Source organism: Pan paniscus, chromosome 21 (assembly GCF_029289425.2).
Source record: "Pan paniscus chromosome 21, NHGRI_mPanPan1-v2.0_pri, whole genome shotgun sequence".
NCBI lineage: Eukaryota > Metazoa > Chordata > Mammalia > Primates > Hominidae > Pan > Pan paniscus.
Genome location: NC_073270.2, coordinates 44022454 through 44043790, shown reverse-complemented (window position 1 = coordinate 44043790; position 21337 = coordinate 44022454). Strand labels below are relative to the sequence as shown.

The following is a 21337-nucleotide window of genomic DNA, read 5'->3' as shown; positions in this document are numbered from 1 at the left end:
AGAGAGGATCATTGTTAGGATCATTGATAATAGACCAGGCTAAGCCCTGGCTGGCTCAAGTCTGGAGAGTTTCTCTGTTTCCCGGTAGTAATCAATGAGAATTAAATAAATATTCCTTTTCTCAGTTAGCAGGGAAGAAACCAAGGCTCAGAAATCCAAGTTGTTCAATGGTTGGTGAGTGATGAAGCTGGCATTCAGACCAAAATCTTTTTCCTGCCTCTTGAGGCCAAACCTTGGGCACTGTAGCTGCATTGAACCTGCCCAGGATGGGCTCCTGTTCTGGAGGAAGAAAATGCCTCTTAAATGGGCATATACAATGTGCCAGCCATGCCAGGCTTCACAGCGAGGTAGTCCTGAGAGCAGCTGAAAGCCCAGGCTCTGGAGTGAAGGAAATCTTAGCTCTAGATTTGTATCTTTCTTCTGCCTCTTTATGGCTTCATGACTCTGGACAAGTCTCACCTACTCTCTGAGCCTCAGGTTCCTCATGTGTGTTTTTTTTTTTTGAGACAGAGTCTTGCTCTGTCACCCAGGCTGGAGTGCAGTGGCATGATCTTGGCTCACTGCAACCTCCGCCTCCTGGGTTCAAGCGATTCTCCTGCCTCAGCCTCCTAAGTAGCTGGGATTACAGGCACCTGCCGTGACGCCTGGCTAATTTTTGTATTTTTAGTAGGGACAGGGTTTCTCCATGTTGGCCAAGCTGGTCTTGAACTCCTGACTTCAGGTGGTCCGCCTGCCTTGGCCTTCCAAAGTGCTGGGATTACAGGTGTGACCCCGGCCAGGTTACTCCTGTGTAAAACGGGGAGAATAATGCCTCTCTCAGGGGAGTGTTGGGAGGCTGAGAGGGGACAATTTCCTGAGTGCCTGCCACAGTTCTTTGCAGCTTGCCAAGTACTTGGGGGTGAAGATTATTGTCCCCATTTTAAGGACATGGAAACTGAGATCCAAAAGGAAGTGACCAATACCAGATCTCAGGCCAGTCATGTGTCTCTGGCCTCAGAGAGCTGGGGGTATTTGGTTGTTTGGCCCTTGCAGAGCTGAGGGAATGAGGCAGTATGGGCTGTTTGTCCTCCTCACTTCTGTACTTAGCACAAGGACTTGACCCAATGCTAGCTGCCGCTTGAAAATAATCTACTACTCTGCTCATTCCCACCCAGGCCCAGGGCTGTCTGGGAAACTTGCCGGCCCCATCACATCCACCCTGACGTCCTCACCCCCTCCCCTTTCTGTTCCTTTCTATCCTTGATCCTCATCCAGCCCTCACCTGGCAGAGTCTGGAAATAAGGTTGCAGCTCGGAGGATACAGAATTGGTCACTTTCTCACAGACCTGGGGAGAACCAAACAAGTAATCAGTAAGGTCTTCCCATAGTGAAAAATGTCCCTTGGCAATAACGGGCCAGATATGCCTTGCTTTCCTTGAATGTTTTCTTGAAAATTATGTAGCCAATCAAGTTTCCCTTTTCTTTTTGGCCACCAGGAAGCTCAGAGTTGAACATGTAGCTTAGAAATAATAACTGTATATGACTGTATGGCCCACATAACTGCATTCTATTTCCTGCCCTGGTGTGTGGAACTGATGAGTGTTTATGTTTTCTATTTTATAAGGTTTTTTTTTTGTTGCTGTTGTTGTTTTGTTTTTTCTTTTGTTTCTGTTTGATTTTGCTGTCTCAGATCCTTTGTGGAATGAGGTAATAAACAAATACGAGGTAGTCAATGGCCAGCCTTCCCTTATCTGGGCTTCTGGGAGCATGGGCAGGCTTTCTGCTTAAGTCTAGGTGGGCACCCTCACGTTTGGTATGTATGGCCAGAGAAGCCATTCCCTACCTGCCTTTGCCACCCCACCCCAATCCCCCTGTCCCCTAGCCCATGACTCACAATGGAACAAACACTAGCCTGAGAAGATCTGACTTGGGTCACACACTGACTTTGACACTGAGGAAGTTGTTCCATTTCTCTAGACCTCTATTTCCTCATCTGTAAAACGGAACATGGCAAATTACATTTTCCATTCCATTTGCTCTTCTGTAATGTGGCTTTGCCACACCCCCACCAAGAGATGGAGTCTGTGAACTTGCCACTAGAATCTGGGCTTGCCGACTTGCTTCTAAGCAACAGAACACAACAATACACCTGACCTTTGTGTAACTTCAGAGGTGAGGTCATAAAAGGCTGTGCAGAACCCACTCAATGCTACGAGAAGCCCAAGCCCTGTGGAGAGACCATGGAAGTGGCTTGGGTCAATAGTCCCAGCAGAGCTGAGCCTTCAAGTCTTCCTAGCCCAGGCAACAGAGATGGGAGAGAGGAACTCTCCAGGTAATTCTAACATGGAACTTTTGAGTCTTCTGAGGTGAGGCCTCAGACCTCATGGAGCAGAGAGCTTAGCCATCCCTGTCATGCCTTTTTCCTGATGCACAGAATCCATGAACGTTAACAATGGTGGTTGTTTTATGATACCAAATTTTGAGTTGTTTGTTTTCAAGCAATAGATAGCTGGAATATAGGATTTAAACCACGGCCTTCCCCTCACTAAGAGATTGGGGCTGGGGCTGGTGGTCAGACAAGCTCCTTCCCTCCCTCTCCTGATGTTGCTCTCGAATGACCTTCCCCTCAGTAATCCAGCAGTCTCTTCAGTCCTTGCATTTCTTGACTACTGGGTAGCTCCTGGTGTGGTTGCCCATTCCCTTCTAGAAACACTCCTTCTAGAATCCTGTGACCAAGGCCTTCTGCTTTCTTCCTATCGCCTACAGGCTTTTCCCCAGACTTCTTTGCAAGCTCTTCCTCCTTCACTGAAGATGTGGGAGCTTCTCTGGGCTTTCTTCCTGGCTCCCTGTCCCTTTCACTTAGGCCCTCTTCTTGAGCCATTTCAGGCATCCCCATGGCCCCTGTGGCAGATGCTGCAGCGCCTCACCCACACTCTCTGGACTGTGCTCAGAAGTGCCAAGCAGTTAGGACCCTAAGAACAACCTTCAATGAAAGAAGGGTAGGAGGTGGTAGACAAATACCCCAGCCTTCTTCCCGCTTCTGGGACAATTCTGAGGTGTACTCCCCACCATTCCTCTGAGAATTGCAGCAGGACTGAGTCCCAGTTGCCCATAGCAGCAACCCACTCAGTAAAGGCCCTTCCCTGCCTCCTGACCTCCTCACTGCGCTGCCTGGGAACCCCTCCCAATAAATGACTTGCACCCAAACCCTGACTCAGCATCTGTCTTTGGGATCCCAGGCGGAGTCACCTCCACTGCTCCCAACATGTGGCCAGTACCCAGGCCTTACTTTGCAGCCCAGGCTGCTCCTCTGAGCTTCAGCCTGGGGACCCAGCTGCCTCAAGGACAACTGTCCCTGTGTGTCCTACTGGTCCCCAAGGCTGGCACATCCCAAATCAAACTCTTCATGTTCTTAATCCTCTTTAGGGTTGGCTGCACCATCTGCCTAGAGGTCACCTCTATCCTCCTCTACCCCTTCTTCTACACTGCCAGTCAAGTTATTTTTCCTGGGGTATGGAGGGAAGAAAAGGGGAAGGAGGGAAGAGGGGAAGAGAAAGAAGGAAGAAAGGGAGAAAAGGAGAAAGGGAGGGAAGGAAGAAAGAAAAGAAAGGAAGAGCTGGGTGTGGTGGCTCACGCCTGTAATCCCAGGACTTTGAGAGGCCGAGGTGGGTGGATCACTTGAGGTCAGGAGTTCGAGACCAGCTTGGCCAACATGGTGAAATCCTGTCTCTATCAAAAAATACAAAAATTAGCCAGGCATGGTGGCAGATGCCTGTAATCCCAGCTACTCGGGAGGCTGAGACAGGAGAATCTCTTGAACCTGGGAGGCGGAGGTTGCAGTGAGTTGAGATTGTGCTACTGTACTCCAGCCTGGGCAACAGAGCGAGACTTCATCACCAAAAAAAAAAAAAAAACAAAGAAAAGAAAAGAAAGGAAGAAGAGTGGGAAGAAGGAAAGGAAGGAAGGAAGGAGGGAAGAAGGAAAGAAAGGAAGGAAGGAGGGAAGACAGCAGTGAGAAGGAGGGAAGGAGAAAATTTGGTTTCCCTGAAGTGTGTTTCTACCACATAAGACTCTTGAAGTCCTAAGAGGACCTGGACTGGCATTCTCCAAGGAACCTGCACCTCTTTTCCAAAAGACCCAGGAACAGAGGACAGCACAGCTGGCAGCTGAGGCCCTGCTGGACTCCTGAGCTGCCCCTCAGGCATTGTCACCAGTGTTGCTCACCCATCAGGGCCAACAGATGGCTCCAGATCGCAGCAAATCCTGGTGGGAGCCCAGCTCCCTCCCTGCTCTTCCCTTCATGCACACTTTGTACTGATGCAGGCTCTTCCTTCCCTCAGACACCAGCCCTACACGCTGTATTCCCTGGAGGCAGACTCCCTGGCTCACTTCTCACCATTTCCAGACCCTCCTGGCATCATGACATCTCATTCCTTCATTCATTCATTCAGGCCAGTACTTGCTTCTAAATTGGATCTTATGGTTAAGAGTGAGGCTCATCTCTGAGGCAGGGTATCCTGGATTTGAATCCAAGCACTATTACTTCCGCTTTCTGTATCTCAGTTTACTCACCTGTAAAATAGGGATAATCATGGACTCTCTCTCACAGGGGATTAAATGCCAGAATGTGTGGATTAAATGCTGGAATCCATGGAAAGAGTTCTTAGCATAGTGTCAGATCACTGTAAACACTCAGTATATTATATGGGCCAACATCATCACCATCCCCACCATCACCATCACCATCAACCTCGCTATCACCATTGAAACTTCCCAGGATGAGCTCCTGCCTTGGAGGAAGAAAATGCCTATTAAATCGGTGTATACTTACCACCATCACCATCACCATCATCAGTCTCACCATCACCATCACCATCATCATCATCATCATCTCCACCATTACCATCACCATTATCATCATCCCCACCATCACCATCATCAATCTCACCATCACCACCACCATCATCATCCCCACCATTACCATCACCACCATCATCATCCCCACCATCACCATCACCATCATTATCATCATCCCCACCATCACCATCACCATCATTATCATCATCCTCGCCATCACCATCACCACCATCATCATCCCCACCATCACCATCATTATCATCATCCCCACCATCACCATCACCACCATCATCATCCCCACCATCACCATCACCATCATTATCATCATCCTCGTCATCACCATCACCACCATCATCATCCCCACCACCACCATCACCATCATTATCATAATCCCCACCATCACCATCACCACCATCATCATCCCCACCATCACCATCACCACCATCATCCCCACCATCACCATCACCACCATCATCATCCCCACCATCACCATCACCATCATTATCATCATCCCCACCATCACCATCATCATCATCATCCCCACCATCACCATCACCATCATTATCATCATCCCCACCATCATCATCATCATTATAATCATCCCCACCATCACCATCATCATCATCATCCCCACCATCACCATCATCAATCTCACCATCACCACCATCATCATCATCATCCCCACCATTACCATCACCACCATCATCATCCCCACTATCACCATCACCATCACCATCATCATTATCATCATCCCCACCATCACCATCATCAATCTCACCATCACCACCATCATCATCATCTTCCCCACCATCACCATCACCACCATCATCATCCCCACCATCACCATCACCATCATTATTATCATCATCCCCACCATCACCATCCTCAATCTCACCACCACCATCATCATCATCATCTTCCCCACCATTACCATCACCACCATCATCATCCCATCACCATCATCATCATCAACCTCACCATAATTATCACCACCATCACCATCCTCATCATCTCCACCATTACTATCACCATCAGCAACCTCATAATCACCATCAACCTCACTATCACCATCATCAACCTCACCATCACCATCACCATCATCGCCATCATCATTATCATCCTCAGAATCACCATCATCATCATCATCCCACCATTACCATTACCATCACCAACCTCACCATCACCATCATCACCATCACCATTATCATCCTCACCATCACCATCATCATCATCCCCACCACCACCATCATCAACCTCACCATCACTGTCATCACCATCACCATTATCATCCTCACCATCACCATCAACATCATCATCCACACCATTACCATTACCATCATCAACCTCACCATCATCATCATCATCAACAGCAGCAGCAGCATTACTACTTATTAGCTTGGCTGCTATAGAGGAGCCACCTTTAGATGGTACTAAGAAATAATCATTGTAATTGTTCCAAATGTTAAATATATCTCAACACTCCTCTCAGACTGTTACTTGATTATACAGACAGCTGAACTGTGGGTGAGCTAGCCTAGTGAGTGAGCACATTTTCTGGGTTATCTCATGAATCCTTACAGTGCCTTGGTGAAGAAGGTATTCATGTTCCCCCCCACCCTTTTTTTTTTTTTTTGAGACAGAGTTTCACTCTTGTTGCCCAGGCTGGAGTGCAATGGTGTGATCTTGGCTCACCACAACCTCTACCTCCCGAGTTCAAGTGATTCTCCTGCCTCAGCCTCCCGAGTAGCTGGGATTACAGGCATGTACCACCATGCCCAGCTAATTTTGTATTTTTAGTAAAGACAGGATTTCTCCATTTGGTCAGGCTGGTCTTGAACTCCTAACCTCAGTTGATCCACCTGCCTCGGCCTCCCAAAGTGCTGGGATTACAGGCATGAGCCACCATGCCCAGCCTAATGTCCCCATTTTACAGATGGTAAAACTGAGTTTCAAGAAGGTCAAGTAATTTCCTCAAGGTTACACAGCTAGTTAAGCCCTGGAGCCAGAGCCAAAACCTTCCCTGAGACCCTACCCTGAGACTTTGGCTGGGGAATGTCCTGCTCATTGGAACTGTCCCATCTAATCCCAACCGAGCCACTGGCTACACTCTTGCCATAGGACTCTAAAACCCATTCTATAGTCCAGTGTGTTTTGCATTTTGACAAACATATATTGATTTCTTGCTTTTTAAGCTTTTGACACAGTATCTTCAGATAGATGATCTCACTTGATTGATGCCCCCCATCTGTATTTTCAGTGTCTTTAAATAGGAAACCAACGTCTTCCACCTAGAAGACCGCACGAGCCTCCTCAGTGGTCTCTTTGCCCCTACTCCTGGCCCCTCCAGTCATTCCCACAGTGGACAGGGAAATTGTTGTAAAGCACAGATCTGGCCAGGTCACCCACTTGCCTAAAACCTTCAATGGCTTCCATTGCCCTCTGGAGAGAGCCAAAACTCTTTGCTTTTTGAGACAGGCTCAGATGATTCTTAAAAACTGATAATTTGTTAATGGAAAACCAGCCAAATGAATGGCCTCGTCCCGTAGCTGAAGTATCTGGGTTGCGGGTTTAGGCTATGGGCATGGTTCGGGGAGTGCTGACTGATACCCGTCTCTTGTACTAGTTCCAGCCTCAGGGAATGGGCTATGGCTGGGGTTTGGCCAAAGCCCAGAACTGCAGCTTCATCAATGGCATTTGTTCTGAATGGGGAGCATCAAGGAAGGAACTTGGGGTGGGTGGGGTGGAGGGAGGCTAGCAGGGCTATGGGAAGAGAGGGAGGCAGAAAGAGAATGGCATTTTCTCAGCAGGGAGGAAGGCTGGGGAAAAGCAGAGGTGGCCCAGGCTTGGCATGAGGGAAAGTTTGCTGGGAGTGTGGGAAGTGATTGTCTCTTGGTCTCTTGGTGGACTCTTCAGCAAAACATACATGACTGGATTTTAGAGCTGGGGTTGTGGTTTCAAAGGGCTATAAGGACTACCAAGGGGTCTGGAGTGACAGCAGAGTGTCCGTAGAAGGGGGAGGTGTGTGGTTACTAAGGGCCCTTCTCCTCTGTTGGCTGATGGGGCTCCGAGTCCCTCCTACCTGGCTGTTCATCTTGTTTCGAAGCGCAGACTCAATTTTTTTGTGGAAGAGTTGGATCAGCCACCTAGAGATGAACAAGTAGGGACATAGATGAGGCTTTTTGATTGTCCCTGGGCTGGATTCAGGAGGCTGCCTTATCTCAAAAGCTTTCTTCCCTCCTAGAAACAGGCCTTGGCACCCTCTCCTCTGAGCTCTAACTGCACACACCCCATCAGACACTTCTCCCCGATTTAGTGACCTGTTCATGAGGCTATTTCCTGAATCCCTGCATGGCTGGGCCCCTGTCCCAGTCTCATTCCTTACCAGTCCCCTCCCTTGCTGCACACTAGCCACACTGGCCTGCCATGTCCTCTCTCCTGTGTGTCCTCCCATCACCGTGCCTTTGCACATGCTGTTCCCTCTGCTTAAAACACCCCCGTCCCCAACACCTCCCTAACTAATGCCTACTTATCCTTTCATCTCAGTTCAAGTGTCATTTCACCACGGAAGAATTGGCCTGCTCCCAGATGCGGTCAGAGCCTCTGGTTCTCTGCGTTCATAGAAGTTTGTACCTCTTTTTCTTAATTCTTATCTCCTTTTGTAATTCTGTGTGGGCCATTCATTCATGCAATGCTTTGGTTAATGATTGTCTTCCCCACTGGGCTGAAAACTAAGAGAACAGGACTGTGTGGCTGAGTCGGGGGTGAAATAGACCTGGACTTGAACACTCATTAGCTGTAGCAACTTCAGTTATTGCCTATCTCTCCATGCCTTGGTTTTCTCCCCAGAAAATGGGGTCATAATAGACCGACCTCACAGAGTCATGGTGTGGCTTGAATGAGATAATGAGTGTGATCAAATCAGTGCTGGGCACAGTCAGCCTCTGACCAATATTAGCTCTTGCTAAGTTTTCAGTGGTCACTCCTGTTACCTGACCATGTTGCACAAGCCTGGTGCAGAGCTGATTCTCACTAGGTATTTGTTGAATGGATGGATAGATGAATGCCTACAGATTTGTGATGAGGATATAATCTAGTGCATATGTAAAGTGCTTAGTATGAGCCTGGGACATAGTAAGTCCTCAGTAAAGTCTGCTGGATGAATATGGAATGAACAAATGATGCCTTGAGAAAGAGACAGTGTCTGCTTCATCTGTGGGCCCCTGGCCCCCGTACCATGCCTGAGGCCTCTGAGCAAGGCCTGGCATGCAGGTGGCACTCTGGATGTGTTTTCAGAATACAGGGATGATTGGGAGAGTTCTTCTTTAGGTCCCTCCTCCCAGCCACAGTCCCGCGAGTCCATACCCCACTTTGCTCTTTGAGATGCGCATGTGGACACTGTTGATGTGGCTGCTGCAGCTGGAGCAGGTGATGGTGGGCTTGCCTGACGTGCGGTTACTGCCCAGCTTCAGATCAGCCGAAATGGACATGCCTTCTATGCTCAGGTCAAAATTGCCGCTCGTTTTTCTGAAGAAGAACAAAGAGGAACATGGGACAAATCTTTTCTTCCCACTGACATTCAAACTTTACCCCAGTGCTGGAAGGTTCCACTTAGATTTCCACCCTAAGCCACATACACCAACTCAGCCTCGCCAGTATCCTGCACTGAGATGTGGATAAATGCTCAGCTATTAATCAAGGGTTATGTTGAATCTTCTCATGTGAAGAAGTTCCTGAGGAACGCTGTGGCTATAGGTGGTAATAGGCAAGGCAAAAATTGGGCATTCCAGAGACGCTGACTCTCTAATCCCGTCCAAATATCACCAAGAGCACACCCAACAAACCGCAAGCATGGAAACGCACAAGAATCTCTTTTGTGCCTTCCATTTCCCGCTGATCTTGATATTGGCGTTGCTGATGGAGAACTTAAGGCCCACATTGGGCACCATGCTTATCTGGGAACTGGGAAGCTGGAATTCACGGATGTCCATGCTGCAAAGGAGAAATGTGAATGTCATATAATTTCATATACTCCTAGGTGCCCACATGAGGACTTCATTAATGGTTAATGCAGACTCATCCCCCACTACCTGGTCCTTCACTCCATCCATTCCAGGAGGAGCCCAAAGCTAAGAAAGCAGGCTTGGCAGATATGTAGGCAACTGGAGTGGCTTAGGTTTTGAAGTCAGAAAAAACTTGCATTTAAATCCTGCTCTTTAATATACTCTTGGGTTACCCTGGGCATAATTACCCCAGCCTCAGTTTCCTCATCTGTAAAATGGGCACAGTGATTGCTATTTTGCAGGGTGTGTGGCAATCAATGAAGATAAAATAGAAGGCCCTTTCACTGGAAGCTCTGTACAGAAGAGCTCTGTATAGCTCTGTCTTGTTTCACTATTGCAGCCCCAAATCCTGCTGTGTCAGACACACAGTGGGTGCTCAAAATATCTGTGAATGAATGGGTGTATAAAACTGTAGAGGACTTTTATGGGTTTTTTGCCCAGTGCACAGCCCCCTTCTTGTGATAACAGAACTACTAGATTATTTAGGGGAAGCCCCTCCCCATATCTGTTCCATGCCACTCCAAAGAAAGTTGACCTCACGTCCATCTTCGGGGGTGGAGCTTGCAACTTAGGCTCGGCCAAGTAGTGTATTTCATTCCCTGGCCACAGTGATTGGCTCAGGGCTGTGTATATAATCTGAGGTGGGCCAGTCAGAGTGAGTTTTAGGGCTCTTTGTTCAGAGTGCTGAGCAGGAAATCTAGAGAGACTTACTGGTGGCTGTCTTGCCTCTGGAGGGGACACACTGCCTGCGAATTAGGCCTGTCCAAGGAAGTGATGCTGAGAGGTGGCAAGAGAGAAACAGGGCCCAGTGACATGTAAGCCTGCCTCAAGCTGAACCTGAAGCCAGACTCTTCCAGAGACTTTTCGGCCATGTGAGCCAATGCATTCTGCCTTAAGCCATTTTAGAAAAGATTTTCTGACCTTGAAAACTTGCACATTCTAATTGACATATGGCACAGAGTTTGGGGGTTCATGACACATTTCCTGAGAGTCGTGGTTTTTGTGGCTTCCTCAACGCTCAGCTGGGAGGTTGCCTCCCCTTGGGATGATGTAAATGCAGGCTTTGGGATATGAAACTCTGTGAGTTGAGGAGTTTGTGGCTCTGCATTCTAGCTCTTGGTGTCCCCAGAACACTACAAGTCCTGCAAATCGAGGATTGAGCTCTGACAGGCCTCACCTGTAGAAGCTATAATGCCCCTTCCCAAGATGCTTGATCTTAAAGCTGTCTGAGTAGTCAGGAATCTTGATCCTCTTCAGCTCCTTCTGCAGCGCGGCCGTCCCCTGCTGGCTGGCTGAAGGGAGAAGGCAGGGGTGACAGTGAGAGGCACGGCCTGGAGCAGGGGACAGAGGGGCAGGGCAGGCTCTGGACCCTGGGCCCCTGTTCGTAGCATGGACAGTGGCACTGGAAGGGTCAAAAACAGGGATCAATTAAGGTTTCCCAGAAAAGGCCAAATAGTAAACTGACCCTTTATAGGAAACCATATTGCCTCTGTCACAAATACTCAGCTCCGCCATTACTGCACAAAACAGCCATAGACAATATCATGTTCTTGTATGTGCCTGTGTTCCAATAACACTTTATTTGTTGGCATTGAAATGAGAATTTCATATAATTTTCACATGTTGTGAGATAGTATTTTTCTTCTTTTGTTGTTGTTTTGAGACAGGGTCTCACTGTGTCGCCCAGGCTGGAGTGCAGAGGCATGATCACGGCTCACTGCAACCTCGACCCGCTGGACTTAGGTCATTCTCCCACCTCAGCCTCCCTAGCAGCTGGGATCACAGGTGTTCGCCACCACACCAGGCTAACTTAAAAAAATTTTTTTTAACATTTTTGCAGAGATCTGGGGTTTCACCATGTTGCCCAGCTGGTTTCGAACTCCTGGGCTCAAGTGATCCTCTCGCCTCAGCCTCCCAAAGTGCTGGAGTTATAGGCATGAGCCACCATGACCGGCCCTTTTGATTTTTTCCCATCATTTAAAGACATTAAGGCCATTTTTGTCTTACAAGCCATACAAAAACTGAGGGCTGTAGTTTGCTGATCCCTGGTCTAAAATATCACCCCTGAAACACCCAGTTATGCCTCCTGCTAGTATTTGTTGGATACTTAATTTGTTATTTGCTCTATGCTACACCCCCACAGATCTCCCACCTCTCTGGGTTTTGGACTGTCTCCCCAGGGCCTTTGCACGTGCTATTCTTGCTCCCTAAGAAATTCTTCCCTCCCATATTCACCCGGTCAGCTTCTAGTCAGCTCATTCATCACTTCCTCTGGGAACCCTCCCTGGCTTAGTAGATCAGAGCAACGCCCTGTGTTATTCTCATGATGCTGTGGACGGCTCTTTCGGAGCCCCTGTTACCATTTGTAATTATGCATTTATTCACGTGACTCTGACTAATGTCTCTCCCCTATTACACGTAAGCCCCCTGAGGTCAGCAGCAATCTGTTTTATTTACTCATGTGTCCCCTACATTCCCATTGTGCCTGACACTTTGAAGGCACTTAAGATTTGTTAGATGAGGCTGGGTGTGGTGGCTCACGCCTGTAATCCCAGCACTTTGGAAAGCCAAGGCAAGTGGATCACTTTAGGTCAAGAGTTCAAGAGGTCAGCCTGGCCAACATGGTGAAACCCCGTCTCTACTAAAAATACAAAAAATTAGCTGGGTGTGATGGTGCACGCCTGTAATCCCAGCTACTTGGGAGGTTGAGGCAGGAGAATCACTTGAACTCCAGAGGCAGAGGTTGCAGTGAGCTGAGATGGCACCATTGCACTCCAGCCTGGGCCACAGAGCGAGACTCGGTCTCAAAACAAAACAAAAAAGATTTATTAGATGAATAAATAATGTCCTAATGGCAGGAATTCTACCACCAGTTATGATGTGGCTAACAGCATCAAAGAACCAATTAAAAGGCAGACACATTACCTGAAAAGGAGTAAGTAGTAAGATGAGGGAGCCCAGACTTTGGGTTTTCTCGGAGCCAGTTAGGAAATAATAATATCAATGAAATGTATTGAGCTTTACTCTGTGCCAAGCACTGTTCTAGGCTCCGTATATGTATGAATTTGTACAATCCTAGGAAGTAGGTCCTGTCACTACCCCCATTTCACAGATAAGGAAGCTGAGGCTCAGAAAGCTGAGGTGACTTGCTAGGGGCCACACAGCTGACAAAGGGCAGAATTTGAACCCAGGCCTTCTGGTCCCAGAGCCCATGCCCTAGAGAAGGCTTTCTGGGGGTTCAAAAGTAAATGACACATAACTGGTCACTGTGTGGAGGGAAAAAAAAATGTGCAGTGGCCAGGATCTGTAAGTTGACAGGGGCCAGGCCTCGAAGGGTCTCAAATGCCATGCCAAAGGGTCAGGATAGCTTCTGAAGGCAGTAGGGAGCCATGGAGAATGTGAGCCAGGGGAGGACGTGTAGGGATTTGCTGCATTTCAGAAAACTCACTCCGATTGGCACAAGGGGCCTGGGTAGAAGGGGAAACTGAGGCTGCTATGACGGAGCATGAAGACCACTGAACTTAAAGACCCTGACTGAGCCTCTGCGTTGACAGGCTTCAGGGCCATACTCCTTCCCCCTAGCTCTTTTGTCTTCTGTGGCCTTCTGTCTGCAGCTCTAGGATTCAGTGATGTCCTGCTGGGCTGGGGTGGGAATTCAGGGGTGGGATACCAGGTCCCCTGAGTCCTGTCTGTTTTCCCAACGCACCCCAACTGGTGAGGCTCTGCCTTCCCCTTGGTCTGATTTCCCTGGGGCTGGGTGTCACCCACTGTTTTGCAGGTCATCTCTCTGCCATCGGGAGGCAGCATCGAGCAACCCCGTGCTGGGGCATCAGGCAAGACCAGAGCTCAAATCCAGGCTGCCCACTTCTCACGTGTAAATGTGGATAGCAGCAGTTTGTCTTACACAAGGCTGAAGTGCGGTAAAAGAGACTGTGTGTGTAAAGTTCCTAGCTCAATGCCTGGCACAGGTTAGAGCAGGTCTTTCTCTCCTCTGCCTGGGCTGGGGTGAGTGGTCTGGGGGGACCCTCTTTGTGTCACCCAGTGGGGCACTGTGCACAGCATGGCTGCCAACCCCTGCACTGGGGAGAGCACGGGGTGGGGAGGTCCTCCCACACTCTCCCTCTGACCCTGCTCAGCCTCCTCAGCATCGAGAGGCAAATGGCAAGGCTGAGAACTGGCTTTGGAAAGAAGAGAAGGGCTTACAAGTCAAAGGTGGAGGTTACATAGAGGGAAGGAGGGGACCATGAGGACCCTCGGGGGTCTGAGCACTGGACTTGGAGTCCTCTAGACCAGTGCTCCAATCCCAGCTCTGCCATCCCAGCCCTGCAATCTTAGGCAACTCGCTTTGCCTCAGTTTCTTCATATATAAAATGGGGACAAGGGGACCCGCCCTGAGGTGCTATGAGTGTGCCAGGTGCTGGATCTAAAGGGCTGCACACAGTAGATGCTCAGTAAGTGCTCCTCAGGGGTGGAGAGGAGGGAAGGGAGGCATCCAGTTACCGTAGTCCAGGCCCTTCTGGGAGATCCTGACCACGACGCCAGGGTTGACGGCCGCTGTCACGGCGGTGCCTATGGCGACCAGCACCAGCAGGGATGCCCATCTCGGCGCGTTGCAAGGGCCCCTGGCCATGTTCTCTCTCATCCTCCAGAGCTGCCAAAACCTCAAGGCCTTGAGGTGGAACCAGGGAGCTATAAAAGAGTCGGCTGGGGAAATGCAAGTCAGTAGAATGTGGAAAGGAGGAAGGAACCTGGTGAGGGTGGGAAAGAGGGAGGGCCGCTGTGGTTTTCCATTGTGGTTAGGGCCCCACAGGCAGGGAGAAGTGCAGCCTGGGAGGCTCGCATGTGCATGTATGCATGCGTGTGTGTGCGCGGGCATGCGTGTGTGTATGTGTGTGTGTAGATTGGTTCCCCTCCCTAAGCACCCCATCCCCCGCTCTGTGTCCCCACCCAAATGCCCCCACCTACAGACTCCCTTGAAGGTGGGTGGCACAGACATAAGGATTCATATTTTTCTTTCTACTTTTGATTTCTTTTGTATTTTTGATAGTAAAACATTTAAGAAAACAGATGCTTTCGTGTTTTCTTGTCCTGAGAGGCAGTAGTGGTAATGATTCAATGCTCACATTTTAGAGTCTAGTATCTTGGCTATGGTTTTAAATCTTAGCCCTGTCATTCTCTAGTGGTCCGACCTCAGGCAAGCCCTTTAACCTCTCTGAACCTCGGTTTTCTCTTCTGCAGAAGAGAAATACATAGTACTGCTCCCTCTCTGGATTGTGGAGAAGATAAAATGAGCTTAAAACCACGTAAAGCATTTAGCATACTGCCCGTGCAAAATAAATATCCAAATGCTAGCTATTAATGTTATCCTGATTTTAAAAGTAACCCATGTTTATTGGCCAAAATTTGAGAAAGAAACAAGAGAATACAAATTACATGTAACTCCCTCTTCCGGAGACAAGCCAAAGTGTATTTTAGAGTATTTATTTTCTCCCTCTTTTGTTGGTAAGCATAGGTAGAGAGTCCATGTTTGTTTGTTAACCAATATGGGATCACCTGGTCAGTTTGGTAAAGTTCCCTTTTTTCGAGAAACAATAGGTAGCAAATGTTCTTCTCCAGCATTAAATATTTCATTGCTTCCTCATCCCACAGCTTTCTTATCCAAGCTTCTGTTTTTGTACATTTTTACTCCTTCCTTTGGCAGATGTAGAACCTGAGGCTTCACCAGGGGAAGGGTTCTTCCCACGGTCACTCAGCAAGCTGCTAGCAGAGCGAGGATCAAAACACAGCCCTCCAGATGCATCCCACACCAGCCCAAATCCCTCAGCGCCTTGGGAGTTGGGGGGATGTAGACACTCCCCACCGCCAACCCAGCTTTCCAGACAGGTCCCTGTCTGCTCAGCCCCTGCCCCTCCCTCTGCAGCAGCCTCAGGCCTCAGGTGGGCAGGAACCCCACTGGGCAGCCTGCTCCGTCTCCATGGTGATGAGAGGAGGGGCCGGGCTGCAGAAGGGGCAGCCAGCTTCTCTCCTGCTGGGTCCTCATCAGCCCCCTAGTGCCCTGTCTCCCCGACTTTGGATTTTATGAAAGTCTAATGAAGTCCGCTGAGCTCGGAGGACGTGAGACCTTCTGAAGTTTTCTTCTTTTTTTCTTAAAAGTTTTTTTCTTCCTCTCTTCGTTTGGTTCTAAAAGAGTCTCCCCTCCTGCTTCCATCTGCAGCAACTAGAATTCTTCTGGCTTGCTTCAGAATGAAAGCAGTGGCCGTGTGTGAAGCATCCACTGTGTGCCAGATGCTTCACACGCATCATCTCCAAGCCAAAAAACAACCCTGAGAGAGGGATGATTCTTCCCCATTTTGTTTTATTATTATTATTATTATTATTATTATTATTATTATTATAGAGATGAGGTCTTACTATATTGTCCAGGCTGGTCTTGAACTCCTGGGCTCAAGCAATCCTCCTGCCTCAGCCTCTCAAAGTGTTGGGATTAAGGCCGAGCCACACCGTGCCTGACTTCTTCACCATTTTGGAAACAAGGAAACTGAGATGCAGCGATCACATCACTGTCATGGTCATTCCTCCTTTCACGCAGAGAAGATTTTCCCTTACCTGAGGCAGGTGCCAGGAGGACTCATGACTATAGGCCCTCACCCCAGCTCTCCCTTTTTCCAAGTGATTTGAGCCCCCAGACTCAGATGTCTGCATCTGTACCAGGAAGATTGCTCTAAGTAGCAGCCAGAACACATAGATTGATGACTTGTCACAAAAATTAGATTTTTGAAAAATTATCTTGCACATTTTTGAACACTTCCAGTTCTTAGTTGCTCGAAGTTCCTGAGTTCCCCAAGGCCCAGGTAGATGTGGTATCCGTGAGGGTGTCAGCTAGGAAAGGAACATTAAGATGAAATCACATGAAATGACCTACATTGCTATAAAATTAGAATCTTAAAACCAGCTGACGGCCGGGGGTGGTGGCTCACACCTGTAATCCCAGCACTTTGGGAAGCCAAGGCAGGTGGATCACTTGAGGCCAGGAGTTCAAGACCAGCCAGGCCAACATGGTGAAACCCTGTCTCTACTAAAAATACAAAAATTAGCCAGGCATGGTGGTGTTCACCTGTAATCCCAGCTACTCAGGAGGCCAAGGCATGAGACTCTCTTGAACCCATGAGGCAGAAGTTGCAGTGAGTCAAGATCACACCATTGCACTCAAGCCTGGACAGTAGAACAAGACCCTGTCCCCCCACAACCTCCCACCAAAAAAAAAAAAAAAAAAAACCCAGCTGGCAAGTTTCTGAACAAGCAACCCCACTGGCTTCCCTGATGTCTCATGCCCAGCCACATCTAGATGAGCCACATCAGTGACTTTCCACAGTCTCCTTGTCAGCAGTGCTGCTGGCCATGGGGCTGCCCCACTGCTTCAGATCTGACCCCGTATCCTGTATCAGTAACAGTGTCTTCAACCCAAGTATCAGAAACCATCAACTCACATTGCTTCAATGATAAACAAATTTATTATGGCAGAGAGGAAGTCCAGAGGGAGGAGGACAGGTTTGAGATTCTGATTAATTCAGCAACTGACCGACATCTGCAGGATCATCTTTCCATCTCTCTGCTCTCCCATCCCCGTGTCTCAGATTTGCTCTTACACTGGCTTCTTTCATGGTTGCAAGATGGCCGCAGCAGCTCCAGCCATCCCATCTAAACAGACTTTCCCCAAATATCCTTTTCCTCTTCCTCCTGCTTTTTGTTTTTTTCTTTTCCCTAAAATTATTATAAAATATTTCAAACCTAAGAAAAGAATAGACCACATAGGTTTATAAAACCTTAACATTCTGCCATATTTGCTTCCTAGAGTTCCTTTTAGTTCTAGGAATTTTGATACATGTATAGCTATGTGTTGTAACCAGGACCACAATCAGGATATAGAAGAATCCTGTCATCCCCCAAAACTCTCCTCCTGCTATTTCAATTTGATGCAGCTTAAATCATAGGGAAAATATATTCTTCTCAGTAGAAATTCACAGATGGGGTGGATCAAGAGTTGGTCAGTTCAAGGGCTGGATCTGTCTATTTTCCTGCTCTTCCGTCCTTAGGCTGACGACTTTTTCCAGAAGAAAGTGAATTGGGTTTAGAGCCAGGCAGACCTGGGTTCATAGTCCCAGCCATGCTACCCTACTCTGTGAGCCTGGACAAGTTCCTCCACCTTTCTGAAATTGGGGTTCCTCATTTAAAGATGAGGAAACAGTGCTCATCATGGCAGTTGTTCCTGAGGATGAAATGAGATAATAGGTGTGAATCGATTTGCACAGAGAAGGTGCTCAGTAAATAATCGTAAGTCAACCTTCATCACTAGCTGGCTGGAGAGCCTCAGAGCCCCCAGGAAAACACGCCAGGGGCACTGGAAACTGAGCTCTTGGCCCTCTGGCCTCTGGGTTTGGACTGGATAGGGACAAAGATAGAGGAATCTGTGGCTTACATTGCCTCTGTGAGCCTTCCACTCCGCCAGGGGCTTGGAGGAGAAGCAGCCACTCCCTGCCTTATGTGAGCCCCTGCAGCACAGCAAGGCTGTTAAGGGCATGGTTTGGAACCTGACAAACCTGGGCCCAGATCCCAGCTCTGCCACTTCCTCGCTCTGTGACTGTGAGCTTGCTGCTTAAACTTGCTGAACCTGTTTCCTCGTTTGTCCCCACGCTCCATCCTCAGGCACAGGCCTTGCCTGGGTTTAACATGAGGTCACCTCTGTGGTCACCTGAGGCCCTGTACTCTCCCTCCCCTCAGCTCTGATTTTCTAGCCCTTTCCCTCCCTCACCCACCAGGGTCCCCCTTCCTCTGTGTGTCCGGCTTCCAGGCTATGCTGCCAGCCATTCTTTCATCCTGGGAGGGGGTTGCAGGTGAAGGAGGAGCTTGTGGTAGATGCTGGAGGGTGAAGGGGAGGAGAGAAGCAGGCCCACCTGGAGATCCAGCCTCAAGGTGCAGTGTGGAAAAGACAATCAGGCCAGCATGGTGGGAGGCCGAGGTGGGCAGATTGCTTGAGTCCAGGAGTTTGAGACCAGCCTGGGCAACATGGCGAAACCCCGTCTCTACAAAAAATACAAAAATTAGCCAGCATGGTAGCCCACGCCTGTAGTCCCAGCTGCTTGGGAGGTTGAGGTGGGAGCATCACTTGAGCCTGGGAGGCGGAGGTTGCAGTGAGCTGTGATCTGCACTCCAGCCTGGGTGACAGAGCGAGACTCTGTCTCAAAAAAAAAAAAAAAAAAAAGACAATCAGACATTTTGTACAATTTGTATTAATTTTGTATTATGGCATAAACTCTTAAGAGGGTGTCTCCCCTGCTTTGTTATGCTAAAAAACACTGTCTGTCTCCTTCCCAGCTTCACGTCTCATAAAAGGGCTCCTTTGAGTAATCTGGTCAGAAGGATATGAGCCTCCAAGGGGCACAGGGTGGGGGCTGAGCTTCCTCATTATTATTAATACTAATATTAATTATTATTATCACAGCAATCCCAGAGTGGGACACAAGATATACTCAATAGTGAATAAATTGAAAGAAGAGTCAGAGCATAGTTCTAGACCCTAAGTGCTTGGAGACTAAGGACAAGCTCAGTCTGGCCTGGCAAACCCCCAACGCTTCCAGGGGGAGGCATCTGCCTCGGTGCCTGGGGGCTGATGGAAGGAGGGTGGTTTCTCAGACTGAAGGCCTGAGCCCTGCACAAAGGGCAGTTTCTGGGACAAGCTGAAGGCTGAGAGAAAGGAAAACAAGATAGAGCAGCTCTCCAGGGGTGGGTGGAAGGGAGGGTGCCTCTCTGGCTTCTTTTGCTCAGGAAACTGGAGAGCTTCGCCTGTGTCACAATGTTGGCTCACGGCAGGCCTGGCCTCCTCCAGCCCGAGGGAGGATCACGGGAAGAAAAGCAATACCGGCAGTTGGCTGTTGCCAAATGTGCAACAGCCTCTGACACTTGGGGCTGTTTCCCCTCGGCCACATTAGGAAATATGTGTGTGCCCATCCAAGGCCCAACAGGCTGAGCCCCGAGAGAACCTGGGTTGCTAGAGGGCTGCTCGTGGCCTGGCTCTGCCCTATGCTAGGGAGAGCACGAGCTGGGAACATTGGCAGGCTGGGGTTAGGGGGAGGTTAGTGGGGACCAGGGCCTGGGGTGGAGCCTTGGTTTTGCTTCTGCTTGGCTGTGTGAACCTGGACCAGTCTTTGCCCCTCTCTGGGATCTAGGGTCCTCATTCATAAGAACAGCCACCATCTTTGATGGGCTTAATCCATATCAGAAACCAAGCCAAACCCTTGGCTGACATTCTCTTTTAATCCTTATCTAGCCCTGAAAGTAGGTATCATTGGCGCCATTTCACAGATGAGAAAATTGAGGCTCAGAGAAGTTATGTAACTTGCCTAAGGCCACACAAGCAGAAAAGTGGCAAAGGGATGCTGAAGGCTTCAAAATGAGGGGAAAGGGCACCTCCTGTTGTGTTATGTGATGGAGGTGAATGTGGATTGTGGACTCATGGAGAAGCATGAGGGGCACTTTGTAGGCAATGACAAAAAGCCAGTGACACTTAATGTAACCACATTTTTACCCACAGGTTGGTGAGGCCCAGAAAAACAACCTCCAGGGACCTATCCTTTCAAGCTTCTGCGCCCTTGACTATGCCATTTCTTCTACCTGGAGACTTTCTTTCCATAAGTGGAAAACTCCTATACATGCTTCAAGGCCCAGTTCAAATATCGCCTCCTACATGGAGCCTTCCAGGTTATCTGGGCTCCCTTCAGAGTCTGTCTCCATAATTGCCACCCTGTGTAATTGTCATCTGTTTACTTGCCCATTTCTCCATCTCTCAGAGGTTGACAGCATGGGTTCTTAAGCCAGTATGGCCTGGGTTCAATTCTGGCCTCTGTTGCTTTCAAGCTGTGTGACCTCGGGAAAGTCACTAACCACTCTGAGATCTTTCGTTTTTTGTAAAACAGGATTCATAATATCTACCTTGTTTTGTTAATGTTAGATTAAATGAGCCAATGCATTGGAGTCCATACTAGATGCTCAATTATGGTATCCATGTCTATTATAATTTGTGGTTGCCGAGACTGTAAAATTGCTTTCAATTTTTTATTTTGAAATAATACCAAACTTACAGAACAGTTTCAAAAATAGTACAAAAATTCCTATATTTATCTCACACAGATTGTCCAAGTTAGTAGTGTTTTACTACACTTATCTTTACAGATGTATCTATATATGAATATATATGTGTATACATATATATATGTAAATATTTTTCCAGAGTTATTTGGGTGTAAGTGCACACATAATATTTTAGTTTGTATTTCCTAAAAACAAGGATGCTTTCCTGCATAATCACAGCACAAACAGCACTTTTTTTTTTTTTTTTTTTTTTGAGACAGAATCTCGCTCTGTCACCAGGCTGGAGTGTAGTGGCG

The 21337-nt window shown here is 48.4% G+C and overlaps 1 protein-coding gene across 1 annotated transcript in view; it reads right to left on the bottom strand.

Moving 5' to 3' along the window:
• BPI (bactericidal permeability increasing protein) overlaps positions 1 to 14594 on the bottom strand; it is a 32701-nt gene extending 18107 nt beyond the window's left edge. Inside the window, exons 1-6 of the mRNA XM_034947295.3 lie at positions 14397 to 14594; positions 11074 to 11188; positions 9697 to 9825; positions 9199 to 9360; positions 7916 to 7979; positions 1262 to 1325 (exon numbers count right to left, since the gene is read on the bottom strand). Of these exons, the coding sequence (XP_034803186.2) occupies positions 1262 to 1325; positions 7916 to 7979; positions 9199 to 9360; positions 9697 to 9825; positions 11074 to 11188; positions 14397 to 14538 (676 nt within the window). The 5' untranslated portion in view covers positions 14539 to 14594. The remainder of the gene's footprint in view (positions 1 to 1261; positions 1326 to 7915; positions 7980 to 9198; positions 9361 to 9696; positions 9826 to 11073; positions 11189 to 14396) is intronic.
• Between the last annotated feature and the right edge of the window lie 6743 nt (positions 14595 to 21337).